A 24,710-nucleotide genomic window follows, 5' to 3' on the forward strand; every position below is an offset into this window, starting at 1 on the left:
ATCATTCAGGCGATAAAACTTGATCATACTTCTCGACCTCATTGACATCTTTACAGCATTGCATGTAAAGTCCACAGTTTACTGCATGTTCATAAAGGAATTTCAAAAGTTATATAAGAGAACAGCACATTTGAAAAAAAGGATTATGCAAAACACGAGAGAACAGCCATTTCAATTCAAATTTAGAATTAGGTAAAATAAAATAAAGCCAAATGGTAAACTAAACTGCCTACTTCTGCTGCTTGGTTCCCGAAGGACATGTCATTGAGGAAGATAATGATAGGTTTTAAAGAATGTCATGAAAAATAGACTTAAATATTATAGAGTTTTAATTTCAGTAAATATTACCTAGGCTACGGTATAATCAACAATTATAGAATAGTAATGAAATCACAATTGTGATTCCTTGGAAGTGTTATCTCCTTTAAACAAGAAATTGGCACGTTCTCGTTCATGTTCATGTTGAAGAGATGATTTCTGATACGTAATCGATAGATTAATTTGTACAAATGAATTGGTTGTGTTTAGAGGAGACGTAATGTCTATCATGCATATGCATAGTCTCTAAAATATAATTTTATTAATCTAAACTGCTTGGTTATTGAAAAATAGATTTGTCAAAACGAAGGAGTAATGTAGTGATAGTGGTGAGATAGCTCTCGAGACACCGCCCAAGGCGAATTATTTCCTAATGTTGAAGAACGGATGTGTAGTTGGATTCTTTGAATCCACGATTAAGTGGTATTGATTTCTCCTTGCTATTGGCTCAATTCGGGTCGTACGCAAGCTTAGTTATCTTGTAATTGAGAAATATTTTGGTGCCAAACTATTTTAATAAGCTCCTATTGCGATAACTTGATAAAAGACATCGTTAATCAGAATGAAAATAGATCATATTGAATTTAAATTGTTTCTTTACTGTTAGATAAAATAAATATCACTTAGGCAAGGACAATTCTTGTCCTACAAAACGGTCTAATGAGCTTCATAAAGGGTGGTAATATGTTCATAGTTGAAAGGTCAAAAAGTACATTACCCGCACACATGTTCCCTAAGGGATATTGTTTCAGTTCAGAACTGAAGGGCGATCAGGGTCCAGAGATCAACGACTGCTTTCGCGATTTATAGGAAAGAAACATGCCACCAAGTTAACATTTTGGTCGGTAATTGTATGTTCTCGGGAGCTGTACTCTTTAGTTGTCTATCATTGTGCAGATGTACACCATATAGTGATATTGTAGTTCACTATGGCCTGTGTTAACAGGAAAACTTAGTTTAATTGTTATATTATCTATATTATGTTCCTTATCTTAATACATTTGACGTGGATCAGTAGTGTCTAACCAACATGATATCGACATAATCATTTTGTCTAACCAACATGATATCGACATAATCATTTTGTCTAACCAACATGATATCGACATAATCATTTTGTCTAACCAACATGATATCGACATAATCATTTTGTCTAACCAACATGATATCGACACAATCATTTTGTCTAACCAACATGATATCGACACAATCATTTTGTCTAACCAACATGATATCGACACAATCATTTTGTCTAACCAACATGATATCGACACAATCATTTTGTCTAACCAACATGATATCGACACAATCATTTTGTCTAACCAACATGATATCGACACAATCATTTTGTCTAACCAACATGATATCGACATAATCATTTTGTCTAACCAACATGATATCGACATAATCATTTTGTCTAACCAACATGATATCGACATAATCATTTTGTTTAACCAACATGATATCGACACAATCATTTTGTCTAACCAACATGATATCGACACAATCATTTTGTCTAACCAACATGATATCGACATAATCATTTTGTCTAACCAACATGATATCGACACAATCATTTTGTAAGGTAAGGCTATATTTCTTAGTAATGTTAATACCTCTTAATTGGATCCATCGAATAAACATGTGATGACGTTTAACCATCGAGGTTTCGGATCTTTGTCTTAGAATCAATATCACGAGAATTAATTATATATCAAACTTCTATAATGTGACCATGTGATGACAACCGAAGACACTTTACTAGCCAATTGCCCTTGCTCTAGACAATTCTGTCTCAATTCCAGACAAATTGAGAAGGTAATTATTGGTTTCGCTGTCAGAAGGACTACCGATTACTGAAATAATGACACTTGACCTAACGAGTGTTATTACAGATAGAAAGTCAGCAGACCATTGGTATTTTTAAGTTTAACCCTTGGTATTTATACCTATTCTGATGTAACATTTATAAACTAGATTTGATAAATAACCGATTAAATATCATATCTAAGGAAGTGTGTAAATCGTGTTTTTTATCAAATATTTTACTCGTTTCACTGCCTTGATTAATGTTAACTGTTCTTATTTTCCCAACAAAACGCGTACTATATTTTTTTTCTCTCCGAATTCACTGTTAGCGTACTTAGGATTGATATACAAACAAACAAGAAATTACCAACATGTGACAAGAATCATACTACAAACTCATATTCAATAAAACATGGGCAAAATATGGAAAACAGAAAGATTATAAAAAAGTACTCATGAAAAAGTGAAATGCTAATAATACCAGGTGTTCCGGAAGAGTAAGCTTCTTTTGCTTCGTTGACGACACCCGCCATGTAAGTCCTGGTCTATCCGTGTAGGAAATATCACGTTCTCAGATGAGAACCAGGTATACAACAAAGGAGCAAACAGGCAAACTAACGCGTATAAGACTCAGCCGAATTTTTGTTGCAAACAGAAATAAGATATTTCTCCTTGAGATTACTGTGGCGACTGTAAAATTTCTCCATAATGTTCATCAACCTGCCAATATTGAACCTTGTGTTATGTATTTGTCTGTAATGTGACACTTTACACAAACATTTTGATTATTACATACTCTTGTCTTTATCTTACCTAAAATAGTAACATAATCTTTGTTTAGATGACAAAGTCTAAGTCTATATTGCTTTGTTTGAATGATTTCGTACCATTATATACTCCTTTGTTTAAATGAACTAGTGTTATTACATTATATTTTGTTTAAACAGCCTAATATGGCTACACACGTCTTCGTTAAAAATAAATTACCTACTCATTTGTTTAAATTCCTAGTGTTGTCATATACTTATTAAATTAAGTAACCTTATAAGATAGAACTTTGTATGATGACATTGTATAATTGCATACTCCTTTGTTTAATTTTCCTATTTTAATGGTATGATCTTTTGTTTAAATGACCTCGTAAAATAATTCATTAGTGTAAGGTCGTATTGTGTAATTTCTTAACCCTTTGTTTAAAGTCATAGTATAGTTACATAGTCTTTTATTTAGATGACCTCGTGAAACTACGTACTCTTTTGTTTCGGTGACCTCGTGTAATTACATACTCTATTGTTAAGGTGACCTTGTGCCCTTTGTTTAAAATCCTGTGTGTATTCACATACTGTTTACGGGGACGATATCAACATACGACAATGGGCACCATATAAATAAAATTTGTACAGAAAAAAAATCATTTTTTTAATATATATTGTGAAAATTACTACTTCCTTGCTTCACATCTTCAGTGGAAACGCAACATGTAAACTATGGAACTGTTTTAATTACTGAAGTCAGGATTGTTGGGATATTGAATTGTTCTTTGTATTTTGCAGGTGTCAGCTTAATTCGTCATCACGCAAAACCAATTTTTCTCCCTACTCCAAAGAATATCACCGTACACCTTGGTCAGACAGCCCACCTCAAGTGCAAGATCAAATATTTGGGCACCAGAACTGTAAGCTAGAATTCAAATTCTTTTATAAAAACATCCCTGGTAATTTGTTTTTGATAAGTGTACAATGACAGGCACTGCTCAAGTCTCACGTAACGCACGGAGATAATATTCGATTAGTACTGTTTGAACTGTTAAGCCTTATTCTCATATAAACGGAGCTAGACCATGCTCAATATCCGAAATCGACCACATTTTTGAAGTGTATCAGGAGCTGCTGAGAGTTCAAATAGATCTAATGAATTATGTTGTTAATATTGATATACAACAATGATTTATTACATACATTTTACTACTGAAACGCCATGCTACCTTCCACTTTGTACTATTTTGATTTTTCTTGCTTCTATATACTCTCAAGATATAATGATTTTTTAAAAAAAATGCATGAATTCATTTAATTGATTTAACTAAATAAACAGCACAGAAACAATGCTGTAATATCATGATATTTGAATGAATAAGCTTAAACGAGGTTGTAAAACTGTTTTTCACAATAAGTAATATAAAGATACATGATAACCTCCTACAATGACTACCTGTTACGATTTGTATTTGGCGTTGCTATTGTGTCCAAAGTTTGACTATGACTATACATACCCATAAAGTGTTAAACATAATATCGTATCTACGGTATGCAGACACGATTTAAGCAATTCTGGCATATTCTCAAAAAACTTAATATATCATTGCAGGTGCAGTGGAGGAAAATTCCCGACAACTATCCATTGACGATAGGGGCATTGCCGTTTTCCCCACGGGAGGAGATTAGTATAAATCATCGTGATATGGAGGAGCTGACTTCTCAATGGACTTTAGTCATCAAAGGTACCTCGATCGCAGACACGGGTAGCTACGAGTGTAAAGTAAGCGCCAGTAAAACACAGCCGTATATAGTTCATCTAAATGTTCTAGGTAAGTTATTGCTGATCCTGCTGGTTGAAAACTACCTACTGCAGGATTTGATACCCATACCAATATGGCGGTCATATGTACTTTTCTGGAGTTTTACATTTTTTGCACTGTTTTTTACTCTGTGTTTACCAATATGGCACCTTATGATTCGTATAACTCTGGAAAGTTTCGAAATTTTCTCCCTGACATCACAATCAATATGAGTGTATAATTGTAATTGCAATAAAATAAATCGTATTTAACTTGTCTCGATAACATTGTTGTTAAAGAGTGAGTTTGCCATTCATGTAGACCCAAAGAAAAATATAGCAGTCGTATTGGGGACAGTTTTTTCTAAATGCGTTTTTATTTCTCTTTTTCTTATCATGTACCATACTTATAATACACGTCACACCAAAAGTGTTTTTTTTTATAAATCGACATATTCACATTTCGTGTATTTCAAACTCTCTTGTTAAATCAGTCGCCTTTAAGTAAAGAATTTCTTTGCTGTAGACAAGAATACACCTGACAGCTACTACACACTTGTGTTCTTGGAACACATTATTTCTTCGACAGTATTCAATGCTGAGAAATAACAATATGATAGTCTTTCGACAATAAGCGTTACCGCAACAACACTACTATAACTTATAATTTTCGATCAATTGGATATACATGCTGTTTCAGTTAAATTCATTACACGTGTCAAAAAGTAGATATTTGTAAATGCAGTTTAGACAGAAACCAAACAGCGATGTTTCGCCTGGTTTATGTTAGTCCCAAGAAGGCTCTATCACCCTTCGTACACCTGGTCCTAGTCTCTGGACACAGATCTATTTCACGAAACCAGTCAATCAGTTACAACATGACAAATTTATGGACCTGGAAAATATCGGTATAAGAAGCGGAGACGGCGAAATGTTTTAGCATACAAATGGCAATATATACTTTTGCTTTCTTTACTCAAACATCCGTCGTTGCAAGTTTCGCATTCTAGTCTGACTGTTGTTAATATTTTCATCACATTCCAAAGTCGTGATCAAGAAACAAATCACAATAGTAACCTTGAAGTTTTAAACATCAAATTTTAAAGGCACTATCTGCTCACACTGCGCATGCCCTATACCCTAATCTGCAATGGCATATCAGGCACTTTGACACTTTACCGTCTATCCGAGCATGGTTGTAGTTATTGTTCACCCATTAAGCAAATGTATTGTCTAAGACCCTTAGTGGCATTGAGGACATGTACGAATGATTACAGTTAGAGGTTTACAATATATCTGTAATTTTGCCATAAACCTATCATTGAGTCTGGTTATAATGTGACAATGCAACTTATTTATGAGTATTCTATGTCTTTTTTAGACCATTTACATCCCGAATCATTTCCTTAGTACGGCAATATTTGGAATAAAAACCAATGACATCATAACCGATAGTCATTCTTACAAAACCAATTAATTGGTGACAAAATAGAGACCCAAAAGGACCATGTTGACTGGTCGTGTTACATCTATTTTTTTCGGATGTGAAAAGGGTTATTGTGATATGACAAGGATTTCACGCTTCTTTCTATAGGTGATATCTCACTGCGACTCTTACTGCCTTAACCTCAATAGACGTGTCCCGCGTAGTTTTCTGTGTGAAACAGTGAATATAATATGCACATTTATTGTTTCGATATAATTACTTTCTGGTTAGCTGAAACATCATATCATACGTGTATAAATAACTGTTTGAATAGGCGATTTTATTTGTATCTGTTTAAATTTGGAACTATGTTTCCTCGTGGAATTTGTTTTTAGCGTATCTTATCAGGTAAAATTCAACGTAAACACAAAACAATAATCTATTGAAGAATTTATTCTCCAAATTTTCAGTAATTTGTTGCAAGATAACTATATAACATATACAGTGTTATAAAATATAAGGTTTTTTAACTGAGAAAAAGGAGACGAAACGTGCTCGCTAAACGCTCATCGAAATTGTCTGTCTTCACTTTCGACAGAATGCAGGTTATATTTTAAAACAATGACCTTGTATACTCTATGTACCTATCAACAGCAGTGTCAAAGGTGATTTAGTGGTAGTAAATTTCTCACATCTCATAACATCGTGTCATGTGTTCACTTGAAACTAAGGCAATTATGATATGAGTCATTTGACGTTGAACCGAGAGTTGAAATACACCATGTTTCTTCAAAGGTGGTCTAATCTCTGGCTATATTTTTATATTTGACCTGAATGCATGTAATTCATTTTCATTGTTTTGTTTTTAAATGTTGTTACTGAGAAGTTTATCTGTTAATGTCATTCACTCATTTCAAAACTTTCTGTATTTTTTTCAGATAAACCTGTAGATATAGAAAAAAGTGAGTACTTTCCTTATTTATCAATTTATTTGTAATTATTTAATACTGATGTCACGATACCTATATTATTACATTTATTATACTAAATGAAACAATATTGATTTCATTTTTCACGTTGGAATAGTAAATCAGTAGATATTATAGCATTAAGACCCGTATAACAGTTACCAAGTTATCCAACACTGACTGTGTTTTCCTCAACATAACCCTGCACATGTTTGTTTTTTGTTTGTTTTGTACTAATTCCTTACATACGTAGATAACCCGCGCCTCGCATGTATTAAACTACCATTTCATTTCAAATCTCACAATAAACAGCAATTTATAATCGACCCGGCAGAATTTTGTAATTGGATTGAGAACCCTGCCAATAAGCTATGCTGTCGTGTCAGAAATACCCTGGATCATGTTACAATGCTTGATTACAATGTAAAATTAACACCTCAATATTTATTTTGAAAAATGAACTGATGATATCTTACTAGCACCAAACATCAGAAGTTGAAATCGCTGCTTTGGTTTGGTATGTCGTTTGTTAGTTATATGCGAAGAAAAAACACGGAACCGTTACAAGTCGAAACCGCTTCCTAGTCGTTGTATGATAAACTCGATCCAGGCGCGAATAAAAATCTGCATTTCTAACGGTAGCAATATTCCGTCTCAACATTTCGGGATATATCGCCATTCATGTATCTGCATACATGAAAAAGAAAGATGAACAATTACTCTATCGACCAATATATATAAGAATTGGAATACCTGGCGTGCATTATATATATATACTCTCAGATATAACATGGCACAATATTATTCTACATATAGAATTCATTGAATTCGTAAACGTCTACATTCATATATGTTATATACATTTGTATATTTAGATAAAATCATTAAAGATACGCATCATATTTCAATTACCATGAAAACTCCTAAATTAACATCTATAGTGTTACAAGGTTTTGGAATTTGCCATACGCACAAAATATACTTGATTGCTTGTGTTTGTGTGTCATGTTTACAGTATCGCGCATGCGTTATTTTAAAGGTCCCCGGTGACCATGACTGTTTCCCGCACCGGAAATTGCATGACTTTGCCTGATTGTTATCACAGTGTTGGGGTTAGACAGGATGTATGAGAGCTGCAGTGGAACGAAATATATTTCATGTACTTCATTAATTATGCAATGGTCACAATGCATTTTTAGTGATGACACCGTCTGTCGCAATCAAACTCACTCATGGTCCGTCAAGAAAACATGTTGCTACACATGATAACACTGTTTCATTGCCACATCAAGACAATGATTAAACACTCGTATTAATTGCCCATTTAGAGGTTCTATTTTAATAAGAAGGCATTGTATCAATGGCAGTGTCACGTTTAGATTTGCTACAAGACGTAGTTTTCTTTTCTTCCTTAAACTTCAACGCTCCATCTTACTTACCATATGAACTGTTACTCTAATGACACACTTAATGCATTGTTACAATATCTATGTCGTCCACCTTTATTTTACTCCTATTTCTTTTAGGCATGACAACATATGGAACTTACTGATTTGCTTAAATATTTATCATAGTTTACCTACTAACTGTACTAACACGTTAGACTCTATGACATGCATTTTGATTTTGTTAATCTTATTAAAGATACAAGTTATATTCGATTCTACCTGTCTACTAAGATACACAATGTACTGCCCAATAGGCTGAAGAAAATGTATAAAATATTCAGATGTCCTTATCAAGAAAACAGTAGGTCTATAATATCAATGGCCAAACGTGTTCGTCCTAGTGATATGTAGAAGTAATTTAGATACAATTATGTTCATTGAGAATTATGGTATGTGTATGTATGCTATTAATATGGACAGGCATATTTTGACACCTATCAAAATCCGATATACAGTTGTGGAATCGCACAATGTTACACGACGCGTGATGTGAGCACGATGTCTGCACGATGTATGTCCAGTGGGTGCACGATAGAAAAACTGAACGTAATTTGCCATCAAACATCTTTGAAGCCGTCCGAGTTTCATAAAAAATCAGAAATTACTTATGAACGAATGTGTGATAATGCTTATTTATTCCCTAAATACATATAAATATAGCGAAGTACATGGGTATTTACTAATCAAGCCATATGTTTATAAGTAAGGCAGATGTAGGTCTTTCGGGTACAAATTGAATTGATTTATATATATACACGTGACCAGCCTTCGTGTACAGACACTAATTAAACATGTAGATTTTATATGTTAAATAAACGTCTGGATTTTTTTTCTCCGCAATAAATCATCCGAAGTATAACATTGCCAGACTATTGTAAATTACATATCGTTTGCATTACTCTCTCTATCATTGTTTGAAGAAAGGTTATATACGTAGGTGAATTGTAAGTATCTATATAAACTTTGCACTTATATAGCCGTGTACAGGTATATTTTGTTGCTCGGGATACACCTCTCGTTTCAAAATGTATACTTTCGTTTCATATCTTCAAAACGTTTTACAAAACCGCACAAAATGTGCGGTCCTATTGCTCAGTGTGCGCTAAATAATGCCTCTTGCGTTATATGTGTGTAGAATGTGCGCACGATGTTTTTGATGCGCTTTGCGTTACCACAACTGTATCAAAATGAAAGTAGACTAAACAGGTTGATAGGGATTCTCTTTATCTTGTCGGTGATGAAAGCTGGTGTACATGCAAATTGCTAACATTCTAAATATGACTCGCCGAAGAAATTATAGGAGTGAAATCTATTGAACTGACTGACAATTGTTAAATTCCTCAATAGCATTTTTCATTCAGTGTTGTGTATTTTTTTTAATATACTGTATGTAGCATCATCATACAAGTCGCTTGTTGCCTTTGCACTGCAATCTACCCGTACAAAAGTAACACTGCAATGCGATATTGTAACACTCACTTCATTGTTTTTACCGGGTTCTCTCTCTTCTATAGCAATCTGGCTGCAAGGGACGGAGTTCGTAAGTGTTAAACAGATGATAAACCTTACGTGCAATGCCACTGGTGTGGACCGAGCACCAGAACACATAGACTGGTTTCATAACGGCCACATTGTGCATCAAAGTGACCCAAAGTGGGAGAATCGACTCAAGATAGTAATGTTCCAGCCGCAGGTTCCGGGGAGATCACTGATTAGTCAGCTGATTATAAATTTCAGTGTCTCAACAGACCAGGGGAACTATGTCTGCCGGAGCTCCGAAAAGAAAACTACGAGTTTAAACGTGCATGTTCTCAACGGTATAGTTCTCTCTTTTGATTATCATATATAAGATTCTTGTTCATTTATGACGATTAATCATGTAAACTATTCCAAATTATTTGTCTTGGTAAAGTTTCTATTACTCTATTGTTTTTATTTTTCGTCCCTATTCTCTGACTCTTGTGCTCTTAACAATACATGTGCATATCGAAGTAATGTTTTCCCAGTGTGACAGGTCAATCACAGAAAGTAATATCGCGCGAATCAGGCGTCGGAACATCGTCCATTGCGTCACATGCATATTGTCTGTTGTCGATATATATGTTTTGTGTGTAATATGTAATGTTAGTTTGTTGTTTTTGTCACTTCGGAAGTTTAGGAGACAAACTCCCGTATATATTGTAATACTACACTCCTTCGTAGATATACAATCCAACAACCTTGTTAATTCTTGTTTTTATCGATTTATTTTTTTCGTTATCTATTCGATAAACCGAAATTATGTTTAACCGGAAGTATGGAGTCTATTCTCATCAACTAGATTATCATATATCCTCCAATGAAAAGTTTCAAGTTTCCTTGAATGTGTACAGTATACGTGGGCGAACTTTGACACGTGTTTCTTTTTCTTGACTGTAGGGGGTCGTTTTCCTCCGAAAGGTAAGGATTGTATATCAACATGTTGTGGACTTAGTGTTAAAATGGTATCAAGATTGCGTTCACATCAAAAAGCCTTTTCTATATCTTCTAAATGCCTACATATCACACGTTTCCTCAATAATTCATTTTGTTTTGCGATTGCCTAAAGTGTTTTTCGTAGATAGAATACAACGCATTGAATAGCTGCGTTCGTCAGCATTCATACAAGTTTTCAATGTCTTGTTCCAAATCTTCATTTCCTATTTTCAATGAGTTCTATTTCGGCAGCAAGTACTTTTCAGAACACATATTGGAATTCATTTCATTTGTATCAGCATACAAATTTATCCTGCAATTACTGAGTTGTAGATGGGTATTAGTCGTAAAATCTGCGTGAATGCGTAGTTCTACATGGTCTTATAGCAGATTGCCTGCGTGCATTTCAAATTAAAATGGTCAGTCAGTAAAACTCGCAGATCCTTATACCTTTCACATGGAAACACAATCACATATAAATACACACATTAAACACATAACATAAGTAAATATATATATATACTATTTAATGCCTTTATTTATAAAACTAGGCACAGTTCGATAAGGTATTGCCACCATATTGCCGGCGGAGTCCATTGATATCTGAATAGTGATCGAGGTTTTTCAGCATATCTTATATAAATGTTTCCAAAAATATCATATCTTCGCGATTAAAAGTCTTCAATTTAATGCCATGTAAAGGAGTTGGATTGGGTTGCTCGGTGGTAATTCAATAGCTCTTAATCTACACGACCGGGGTTGTTTTGTCCGATCATATATGGTAAGGGATTATTCTGTCCACGTGGCTTTTCCTAAGGTATTCCGTTTTCTTCTCACAATATGATCGTCGTGTGTTTTAGTACGGGCCAACTCGAGAACTTGATATACGCTTCTTTGATAGTTTCTATAACAGTGTTTATATGATATTTCTTATCAAGTAGGATATGTTTGTTATGTAATGCGCGGTGAATTAGTTATAGCACGTGAGATATTGTGGTTTTTTGAGCAGCATTATAGAACAGGTGTAGACATGAGGTGAGTTGTAATCATATTCACGTGATCTGGACAAGAAAGAATAATACATTGGAAAGAAATATACTGCGTGTAGATTCGGTTTATGTTCGAGACGGATTTGATACTATAGATGTACAAATTAACTTTTGAGAGAGCATATTTAGCATTTACTTGGCTGGCTTAAAAGGATAATGTTGGTATTGTAAATCATCACAACTGATTATTCAAATATATTTAGGTATGAAGAATTGTTATTTAACTTAAGGTTTTCAATTGTTCTTGTTCATATATGACATCTACATTGCTTTGTCTCGTCACCATTTCTTAAACAAAGCAGAGAATATAATTCATGAAGAGGCAAAGGCTGTTTAAACCGCAGCATATAGGAGGCATTAGTTTCCCTCACTGATACAGGAGACTTGGATAACAATATCAGATGAGAACAGCGCTATCAGAGCATGTACGAATGCAGCTTATTTAATATACCGAGAAGGTTTTACGTTATCAAGATGGCACACATTCAAAAGTTAAGGTTTCACATGCATACCTTACTAACTTATTTGGATTCCGCATATGTTTCGGATGAACAACATTATATCGATTTATTGAATAAATAAGAGTACAGAATTAGCTGTACAGATAGAAATAAATTGGTAAATTTACACTAGCTCAAAGATTGATAGATAATATCATTATTCCACATATACATACTAAATACAAACATTCTCGACACACATTTTGTACACAGAACCTGATTATTCGCCTTTTCCTTGCCTATGTAAAGTGCGATAGATGTGTAAATTAACCGATTAAGCTGTTTAAGCGATATAACTGAACAAGATATAGCGTGGAAACCTGAGATAGAGATTTGAGTCCTTTCTAGCAAGACGTGTCACACGTTACGACCCTTTCAAAACAACTACTCTGAATACACCTAGAGAAGTCTATAAAACATTTGATATAAGTATAGAACTTACCAGTCTGACAGCAATTTTGCCTCAATACATTGTACTGTGTGTGATTGGCCACCACTTATTTCACATTACAATGTATCACTGTTGAAAGTTGGATTAAGCGTTGAATACATGTAATGTTTTCTGGCGCCAATTTTAATTTGCGGTATTTACGCGAAATTAGATTTGATTCCCTCGTAACACTTATTAGGCTAGTCGGACGTCGATAAAGTAATTCTGTCCGGAAGTGGCACATAAAACACGGTACATGTAGTGTGATATTTGCAGCATATATGCACCTATTCACTGGGAAACTGATGAGATGTTGGGTCAAATATACGTTTCAAATTTACAAAAATGCCATATTCGTTGTTGAAATACAATCACGAAAAAAGGCCTATCAGCATTATCATTGTCTCGGTATATAAAACTACAAGTTAAACATTCAACATTTCTAATATTAAAACTTTTTTTGTGTTTCGTTTGTTACATTTTAAGTTGCATTTTTATCTCCAAATACGAGATTTCCTCGACAGTATGCAATTATTTTCAGCACGAAAGATCTTTAAAAGTTAACGGTGTTGCGTAAAAGATTCCGATCAAGACAAAATAAATGAATGATTGATGCCAATCTCAGTTGTTGTGTATTTCCGTTCAATAACAGATCCAGTAGCATGGTGTGTGATTATCAATTTATTGTTTTTCACCTTCATCTTTTCTCTCAAATTGACAATTCTAAGCAAATATGAAACTTTTTTCTAAACAAAACCATCAAAACTGTTATTTGCGTTTAAAAGAACTTGCTTGTTTAGCCTTTGAACACAATTGCACTATACTGCACCTACCTGTAGTTTTCTTTGCTCTGATTTTAGCTGTATTTACATTCTACGTTTTAAATTCGTGAGTTAAACGATGAACTTCTTTGTCTGGTTTAACATTTCTACCTGTACAGATCTATGATAACAATAATAGTTATTGCACATTTCTCTCAAATTTTGTACATATAATACTTATGCATCAAGTTCGTTGATCAAAGATTGATACACATGATAAAATAATACCGAAGCGCAAACTAATATAAATCTCATTCAAATTACAAAACAAAAAACAGAAAAGAAAAGAAACAAGAAACAAAAAAAAAAAAAACAAAAACAAAAACAAAAAACAAAAAACTGCAACACAATACTGCAAGAAATCAAAAAATCAATTTCATATGGAAATAACGAACACTGGTTAATGTCAGCTTAAATGTTTTATATGATAATCTGGTCAATATCCTTATCCGGCTGAACCATTTAAACTAATGTCGTTAACAACTAGCTTCGGGTAATCCCGTGAGTTTCAAATAATTGACGTTCACTTTCATGATATAACACGTGAGTTTCTAATCTTTGACATGCACCATCATGATATAACACGTGAGTTTCTAATCTTTGAAATGCACTATCATGATAGTTCATCACTCAGTTCATATTCTTAACGCACCTAAATATGTGCGTTAAAGTATTGCTTGTATGTCGCAAAGCCAGTAAAATTGAACAATAACAAGAAAACCTTTAAGTTTCTTCCATTTGCTAGAAACATGTTAAGCAAGGTCAACAACAACTCCGTCCTTAAGGCATACCTCATAAAATCAGTATCAGTATTTTGGATTATAATAGACACATTCTAGCAAATATTTACAAAATAAAGGGGGGGTGGTAATATTGTTGTCAGATCTAACTTTTTATCCAATTATATATTGAAGAACATGTTATCAACTTGTAGTATATTGGTGAAAATTAGAATAATTTTATGACAAGCAAACTTTTAACAAAGCATTTTTAACTGATGCCCCCTCTTCCTGCGTCTCTTCACATAGAAGCGATGTAATCATCATTATCCCTTTTATGAAAAACACTTGGGCAATTAATATAATGCTCCCACGCAAGAATTTTACCCATTGGTAATTCATGATATAGCCTTTGGTCTCGATGGTGCACCGAATGGCGCTTTTTCCTGTCAGAATAATACGACCGGATACATAATATGCTCCTCAGTGTAGTTTACAGTGTTTTAATGAACTGACAATGCATTGAAAGACTCTTTCCTGACACTATGTTTACGACAACTGGCTTTAAACGCCTTCAGCTGCCGCTAATACACAAACGTCCAACACAAACATGCATTTTCACCTTTTCTGTGTACCCTTTGTTCCTGTTGTCTTTTCTGTATTGATTTTGAGTTTAAAATTCGTCTGTGTACATATTTGTCTATTTTTATGTTCACGAAGTAGAAAGTGTGAAGCATGACATTACTGGAAAGGTTTCAAATTTTCTTATATCCATTTCTGTAAGGCACATATTGAAAACTGTACACTGCACATTTGGCCATTATAATATCAGCATTAGCGGTAATGAAAGCTAAAAAAATATTCACCAACAAGCTAATGATTATCCGCTGTCTAAACGTTGTAGACTTGGAGAGCATTCTAACACAACTCAATTACGTATTTGTACATGTAGCAGTGATGGTAATTGCAGCTTACATGTATAGTCAAAGCAAAATGTCTGGTAGGGACAAAAAACACAATTAACGATTTAAGCAAATAATCGCATTATTATCTATGATGCTAAATAGGGGGAGAGCGAACTCCCTTCAAGATGGACATGTAATCTACTTTCGAATGGTTACAAAATAATAATGTTATGTGTATCAAATCAGCACAGGTTCTGCACGTTTTATGTAAACGGTCGTAAATAAGTTCATATTCATACGGGATTTATAGAAATGATAATTGTTCATTCTCACAGTCGCTGGACATGTAAAACAGAAACGTCTGACAAGTAACGTAGATATCATGTTAAATGGAAACGAATGTTAAATAATGTTTATCTTATAACGTTGGTACTTATTCTAGGGCCTTTTTCATCAAACCGATACTAAATCTATATTTGCTTTATCATCAATTAATGTCTTTGGTGACGTCACAATGTTGATGACGCAACGAATCTATGCTGTGATATTGCAATGAATTAGCCTCTAAAGCCACTCACGGCGACTGTGATTGTATCTCTGTGTAATGAAGAGAACTTACAGACTGGCCATCCCATAATGGTGTTGTTATGACAGCAGGATTCTTAGGTGATGAGCATGATTTTATAGAAAAAACTCCCTGTCACCTTTGTTTATATGGTAAAACAAAGTTGAATACTAACAAAGGAAGAAGAATAAACTTAAATATCATTAAATGCTAACTGTCGTTAAGTGCCATACACCGGGCATTATGATTAAAATTTAATAGACAATGCTAGGTTAGATAGTTTAAAAGATGAAGGTAATACCGTGGAGCAAGAAACCAGAATGATATCAACTTTACGAGTGTGCTCTATTTATGGTCTTCAGAATATTGAACATTTTGTCATATGCTATATGTATTTTCGAAACATCAACAATATCAGATGAACATCTTTTAGAAATATCGTCATTGTTTTAATCGGGATTTTGAAACTGCATTTGCACATGACATTGAAAATCAATCAATCTGCAAACATATATTTGGCTTGAATCTGCGTGATAGAAACTTAGCAGCATTGTTATGTAAAGGCTGAAAGAACAACACGTATATTTCAGTAGATGTATTCAAGCAAAACATATTCGAAAATATGTGCAGTATTCAGAGAACAGTATGTGTAGTTCCGGTTGTATTAAGTTTGCTCTCATTAAAAATTTCTCTTGTACGCCATGTACATATCAGTACAAAAGGTGTACATTCACACATACATGTATCATAAACAGCGAACCAATGCCATCTACAACATCAAAGCTAGATTTAACGGGCTACATTCTATCATTAGGTGACAGTTTTGTAAGAGACAAGGGTTTATACAGAAGTATAGTCTCTTTTCCTTCGTTTGTGTATATCAATGCGTTTTGGATAAATGTAATTGTGTCGCATATTTATGGTAATGATAAGACAAAAACGAGCAAATCTTCATAACGGCTGGAATAAATGTTGTCCACAAACACATTCTTGATACCGTTTTAACAAATTATTTCAATATTTTGACATATATCAAGTTGTTATTCTTTTTCAGCTGAAAAAGACAATATAAAGAAAAGATTTGGTAAGTACATTTTATATTTGTTATGTCCATTTAAGTATAAGACAACATTTATTTTTGCTGACTATTTAGACAATGTTTCGTTTAACAATAACAAAGCACCACACACAAGTCACAATGTAGCCTCTATTATAATGTTTTATTTTATGTCACAAAGTCGGACATGATCTATCATTTTACGTTCTGTTTCTGCAGAATAAAACTGTTATATCTAGCATTTCATTTTCTCTAATATATAACTACTGTGAGTAACAATAATGTAGTCAAAAGTAATACCAAGATACCGAACCAGAAGCAAGCATACCTTGATTGAGTTATAATGACTAATGTAGTGATTGAATCGAAACAAAATTACAGCAAAACATGAGTAATAAAGTTACCGAGGTATCTGATAATTCACCAACAGTACAAACAACTGACTTACATTTGTAAGACAATTGTACAACAGAAAAGATTATGTGACTTTAGGACACATTTCGGAACATATTTGTAATACTTTTGCACTGTGGTGTCATTAGAAAGTAAATATATATTTGTATATATTATAAACGTAATGCATGAAATATTAACGGATACATGTTGATTCCATTCACAGACTATTCCTAAACACATACACGTTGATAGAAGGAAAATATCATTTGTTTAAATTTGCTTTGTAGATGTAGTGTGTTAACATGACGATAAGGACATGATTTAACCATCCAGTTTGCTGCATAATTTACATTCTGTAGATGTTTTCTGTGATATACGTAAATTAATCCGTGATTGCTTACGTGTATCAATAAATCGGTTAAAATCATCCTTGGTTGTTTACGTGTATCAATAATCGGTTAAAATCATCCTTGGTTGTTTACGTGTATCAATAATCGGTTAAAATCATCCTTGGTTGTTTACGTGTATCAATAAATCGGTTAAAATCATCCTTGGTTGTTTACGTGTATCAATAATCGGTTAAAATCATCCTTGGTTGTTTACGTGTATCAATAAATCGGTTAAAATCATCCTTGGTTGTTTACGTGTATCAATAAATCGGTTAAAATCATCCTTGGTTGTTTACGTGTATCAATTAATCAGTTAATCATCCTTGATTGTTCACGTGTATCAATAAATCGGTTAAAATCATCCTTGATTGTTTACGTGTATCAATAAATCGGTTAAAATCACTCTTGGTTCTTTACGCGTATCAATAAATCGGTTAAAATCATCCTTGGTTGTTTACGTGTATCAATAATCGGTTAAAATCATCCTTGGTTGTTTACGTGTATCAATAAATCGGTTAAAATCATCCTTGGTTGTTTACGTGTATCAATAAATCGGTTAAAGTCATCCTTGATTGTTTACGTGTATCAATAAATCGGTTAAAATCATCCTTGGTTGTTTACGTGTATCAATAAATCGGTTAAAATCATCCGTGTTTGTTTACGTGTATCAATAAATCGGTTAAAATCATCCTTGGTTGTTTACGTGTATCAATAAATCGGTTAAAATCATCCGTGGTTGTTTACTTGTATCAATAAATCGGTTAAATTCATCCTTGGTTGTTTACGTGTATCAATAAATCGGTTAAAATCATCCTTGGTTGTTTACGTGTATCAATTAATCGGTTAAAATCATCCTTGGTTGTTTACGTGTATCAATAAATCGGTTAAAACCATCCTTGGTTGTTTACGTGTATCAATAAATCGGTTAAAATCATCCGTGGTTGTTTACTTGTATCAATAAATCGGTTAAAATCATCCTTGGTTGTTTACGTGTATCAATAAATCGGTTAAAATCATCCTTGATTGTTTACTTGTATCAATAAATCGGTTAAAATCATCCTTGGTTGTTTACGTGTATCAATAAATCGGTTAAAATCATCCTTGGTTGTTTACGTGTATCAATAAATCGGTTAAAATCATCCTTGGTTGTTTACGTGTATCAATTAATCGGTTAAAATCATCCTTGGTTGTTTACTTGTATCAATAAATCGGTTTAAATCATCCTTGGTTGTTTACGTGTATCAATAAATCGGTTAAAATCATCCGTGGTTGTTTACTTGTATCAATAAATCGGTTAAAATCATCCTTGGTTGTTTACGTGTATCAATAAATCGGTTAAAATCATCCTTGATTGTTTACTTGTATCAATAAATCGGTTAAAATCATCCTTGGTTGTTTACGTGTATCAATAAATCGGTTAAAATCATCCTTGGTTGTTTACGTGTATCAATAAATCGGTTAAAATCATCCTTGGTTGTTTACGTGTATCAATTAATCGGTTAAAATCATCCTTGGTTGTTTACGTGTATCAATAAATCGGTTAAAATCATCCGTGATTGTTTACCTGCATTAATAAATAGAATCAAATCATCCGTGATCGTTTACGTGTTTTTATAAATCGTTTTAAAAATCCTTTGTTATTAACTTACTCGTTTAATATAAAAAAGAATATCCTGCTTTCAGTTTACAACATTAGACTTAGTTACATCGATACTGTCACGATCGAAATAATTATTTATAAAAGCCTTGTAGGAACTTACCCAAATAAGTAGACAGTGTAAACATCATGAAGCGGAAAGGCGTCTAAGTTGTAGTGACGTCATCCCATTTTGGTTGTTCTATTTAAACTTTCGTTAATCGATTCTGTGAAGCTTTCTACAAGGTAGCATTTACCAAACCAAATTATAGTCAGGCCAATTAAATTACACTTCCGTGTGGTGTGACAATGGCATTTATCAGATACAAGGGGCCTCAGTTTAAGCGCTACATCTTAGTTCCGAAACTTCGCTAACAAAAGATCTCCTCGAAATGAAATATTACACTTTCCTATCAACAAGCTTGTAAGGTCATAATTCCTAACTAGCCCAAGTAACCCTGAATATATTTATCAAAAAATATCGACATCAAATTACCTCTTACAATTTACGTGTCCTATTTATCTTTGGGATACTTTGTCTTTCCGGTCCTGGTTACAATTACAGCAACAAAGGTGAAGCTATGATAGATGGTCATTCTTCTTCACCAATAAGTCAGATCTTCAGTAAACAACCAAACCAATGTTGTTATAGATCAAAGTTGTCCGTCAGGTACTGTTGGTTTTCTATTACGTCTCGATAGATAAGTAGGTAATACGAGAACGGACCTCGGCCGATATCAATACCATGTGTAGCTATACACAGCACTTTTTTCCCTGAAACAACATAAACATCACCTTCTCCCTATAGATCATGACCCATGCCAAAGGGCACATTGATCATCGCATGAGGTACAGGAAGGTAGAGTCGATCAGTAGAAATAAATATGTCTACGATTCGAAAAAAAATATGGCTTTTGGTCTCAGCATGGGTTGTGTAATGTCAATATTCATCCCACTTGATCACTAGAGGGAGTATTGATATAAAAACCTCTGTTGATCCTTTATTTTGGAAGAAGAGCCAACAGACTTTGTCAGTTATTGGTACAATAATGTTTAATGTACTAACCACACATATGACCACTTGAGTATGGCCTTTCTATGTGTGTGACGTCATTGCTTGTGTTGAGCACATTTGTGACCGGGAGGCTGAAATATGATCGTTCTAGTATTCTTGTGATAGTATGATGCTGGCTTTAAACTGCTACCATACTGAATTATATTGTGGGATTATGACACAACACTGGTCACAAATAACTTAATAGTTTTGTCAGTTATCATTCTGCCAAACTAGACAGTATTTATTCGCCTATGCGTCTGTAGGATTTTGAGACGGTTTTGAAATAGTATTGTGATGTAACCGTTTTATTGCTTCCAGATAACACGACGAAATTAACTTATTTAAGATAAAAACCTCTCAATACACGTGATTTAGGTGCAACTATATCAATATCCATCTTTGCTTTGCCTGGTTGGGCAAAAACAAAACCAGAGTTTTCGTGCTGAGGCGTTGTAAATAACATGAGAATACTGATTGTGATTATGTGTGTTTCACATGCCATGCGGTTTGTGCATGCTACACGTGAATGCAGGTGGTGCAGCACTGTCATGTTGTCATTAAATATTGAAGCCTTCAGATACATTGACTTTTATGGTTGCTCTTTGCTATCTATTGGTGTGTCGAGATGAGATAAAAAAAAAAGCAGAACATCATTGTATCATTCAGTCCTGATAGCATCAACATGTTTATAACTGTGTTAAAGAGAGCGAAACACTTCACTATCACTAATGATATTACTGAGTCAATGCACTGTCGGGAGCATTGTGTTTCTTCAGAATGTAGCATCACTGTGACATCCGTTACAACTATGCACCATGGTATATTTTGGGTTTAGTCCTATTACACATATACGTTGTAGGTGGTTCAGTTGTCTTCAATTTTGTTATCTAATATTGCTTAGGAAGTTGCCTTCCTGTCTTGATACCTGGCTAACACGCCAGTCTCAAATGTACTAATTTGATTATATTAAAGAAGTTTAATTTGGACGTGGATAGTGTTAACGCACCTTATATACGAATGCAGTCATGAATCGGTGTATATGTTCATGGAAAGGTCATATGGTGCAACACCTACGTAGCCGGCCCTATTGATTCAGGCAGAGCTACATTTAAGGTACGTAGATATTGAAGAGGATATTGATATGTTCTATCCGGAAGTCATATAAATGTGCTGAGGATGGTGATAAGAATCCTCTATCGCCAAGTCAACTAGACAGCACAATCGGAACATCAAACGGACTGCTGAAAACCACATGAATATTTTACTTAGTATTAATCTACAGACATATCAGTTTAGGTCTATTGAGAAATGGGCTTTTGTGTTTACCGTAATTTTCCTCTCATCCGACTCTGATCTAAAAATCTAGATGAGTTAATTATTGTTGAAATAACCAAGAAGATACGCATCTTATGATAAGTGTTTAGCTGGCATTATATCCTGATTAATACGTTTTTGTTTGCATTCGAGAGCGTCGCGTCTTTTCTTGGCCTTCGGATGACAAGTCTATATTTTTGGAATTTACCCACTGTTATCGAGTTAATCTCCATCTTTTAGACTGATTAAGCAAGACAAAAAAGCAATGCCATATTTAACAAAAACAAATAAAGAGTGTAATCGTTACTAGTATTACACATACCACCTATGAATTAGAAATCAATCAAACATTTTGGGAATTAATTTCGTTTTTATGACATAGATATACACCTTTATCATTGATATACTGATTATGCGGTGACATGGCAGGTGTGTTCGTAGTCAAATGCCCCCTTAGTTGTTTAATGTTATGTCGTTTGGACTGTCTTATATCATACAGTCTGTAAATCTGTATACTTCTGATGTTTTTATTGGACAATGCTAATCATTTAAGGAAATAAGACGAAGAAAAAACTTGTTTCGTAAACGAAGCAGTAACGACGTCTCTACTTAAACAACACAATCACAAAACATATCTATAGGACAACAATATCATAAGTCAATAATACACGAGCAATAGAAAATCTACACGAATATCTCTGAGAAAAAAGGAAGAAGCTCAGGTGTTCCAGAAGTGTCTTCATCAACTACACCCACCATTTAAATCTTGGTCAATGCAAGTAAGAAATGTCATATTATCAAATGACAACACGGTATACAACAACGAAAAAACATGAAAACAAACGAAAATTAAACACGTCCAGCTACTATCACACAAAGCAATAGAATATTTCTCAGTGCAGTCACTATAATGATTCTAAAAACTGCGTCTTTTAAAATCGTGTTTGTCTTGTACGAAAATCGTGATAAGAGAGCAAACTGCATCTTTAAAATCTTGTTGGTCTAGTACGAAAATGGTGATAAGAGAGCAGGGCCTTAAGTATCAAATCAAGTGCTGCGAATGATAGTTAGTACAACCATCAAATAGAAAACGAAGGCGATACGTTACACCCCACTCCTCCATACGTTACACCCCACTCCCTCATACGTTACACCCCACTCCCTTATACGTTACACCCCACTCCCTCATACGTTACACCCAACTCCCTCATATGTTACACTCCACTCCCCCATACGTTACACCCCGCTCCCCCATATATTACACCCAACTCCCCCATACGTTACACCCCACTTCCCCATATATTACATCCAACTCCTCCATACGTTACACCCAACTACCCCATACGTTACACCCAACTTCCCCATATATTACACCCAACTCCTCCATACGTTACACCCAACTACCCCATACGTTACACTCAACTCCTCCATACGTTACACCCCACTCCTCCATTCGTTACAACACACTCCTCCATACGTTACACTCAACTCCCCCATACGTTACACCCCACTCCCTCATACGTTACACCAAACTCCCCCATACGTTACACCCAACTCCCTCATACGTTACACCCCACTCCCCCATACGTTACATCCCACTCAATCATACGTTACACCCCACTCCCCCATACGTTACACCCAACTCTCCCATACGTTACACCCAACTCCCCCATACGTTACACTTCACTCCCCCATACGTTACACCTCGCTCCCCCATATATTACACCCAACTCTTCCATACGTTACACCCCACTCCTCCATTCGTTACACCCTACTCCTCCATACGTTACACCCAACTCCCCCATACATTACACCCCACTCCCTAATACGTTACACCCCGCTCCCCCATATATTACACCCAACTCCTCCATACGTTACACCCACTCCCCCCTACATTACACCCCACTCCCTGATACGTTACACCCCGCTCCCCCATATCTTACACCCAACTCCTCCATACGTTACACCCCACTCCTCCATTCGTTACACCCCACTCCTCCATACGTTACACCCAACTCCCCCAAACATTACACCCCACTCCCTCATACGTTACACCCACCTCCCCCATACGTTACAACCAACTCCCTCATACGTTACACCCAACTCCCTTATACGTTACACCCCACTCCCCCATACGTTACATCCCACTCAATCATACGTTACACCCCTCTCCCTCATACGTTATACCCAATTCTCCCATACGTTACACCCAACTCCCCCATACGTTACACCCCACTCCCTCATACGTTACACCCAACTCCCCCATACGTTACACCCAACTCCCTCCTACGTTACACCCAACTCCCCCATACGTTACACCCCACTCCCCCATACGTTACATCCCAGTTAACCATACGTTACACCCCACTCCCCCATACGTTACACCCCACTCTCCCATACGTTACACCCAACTCCCCCATACGTTACACTCCACTCCCCCATACGTTACACCTCGCTCCCCCATATATTACACCCCACTCCTCCATACGTTACACCCCACTCCTCCATTCGTTACACCCCACTCCTCCATACGTTACACCCAACTCCCCCATACGTTACACCCCACTCCCCCAGTATGGACACTATCAGCATCATCAGTACATGGTGTCATCAATATCCAGTAGAGAACTCCCTGTATATAAACATAACCTGGGGCTGTTTACGTTCAATTCTGAATGATACAACAATATGAAAGTCTCAGAGAGAAAATTGATATAATAGATTGTATTTTTTTCGCAAGATCGTCCTTAACTGATAGTCATACTTATAAAGCAGGCGATGTAAGCCATACACGGTTAGTATCAATCAGCATCAAAAAGCTAACGTTCTACCTAGACAACAACCCCCGTCGACAACACAAATCGCTGTTCCGTTCTCTGGCAATCATTTCATG

General features: G+C 35.0%; 1 protein-coding gene across 1 annotated transcript in view; it reads left to right on the forward strand.

Annotated features, from left to right (window-relative positions):
* The window catches only part of LOC132558501 (basement membrane-specific heparan sulfate proteoglycan core protein-like), a 131,339-nt gene that overhangs the window by 91,767 nt on the left and 14,862 nt on the right, over positions 1 to 24,710 (forward strand). The window contains exons 2-6 of the mRNA XM_060223067.1: positions 3,681 to 3,802; positions 4,495 to 4,714; positions 7,048 to 7,071; positions 10,040 to 10,342; positions 17,023 to 17,052. Coding sequence (XP_060079050.1) covers positions 3,681 to 3,802; positions 4,495 to 4,714; positions 7,048 to 7,071; positions 10,040 to 10,342; positions 17,023 to 17,052 — 699 coding nt within the window. The remainder of the gene's footprint in view (positions 1 to 3,680; positions 3,803 to 4,494; positions 4,715 to 7,047; positions 7,072 to 10,039; positions 10,343 to 17,022; positions 17,053 to 24,710) is intronic.

The sequence above is a fragment of the Ylistrum balloti genome, unplaced genomic scaffold (genome assembly GCF_031769215.1).
Source record: "Ylistrum balloti isolate Yb309-2 unplaced genomic scaffold, AGI_CSIRO_Ybal_v1 Utg370792, whole genome shotgun sequence".
NCBI lineage: Eukaryota > Metazoa > Mollusca > Bivalvia > Pectinida > Pectinidae > Ylistrum > Ylistrum balloti.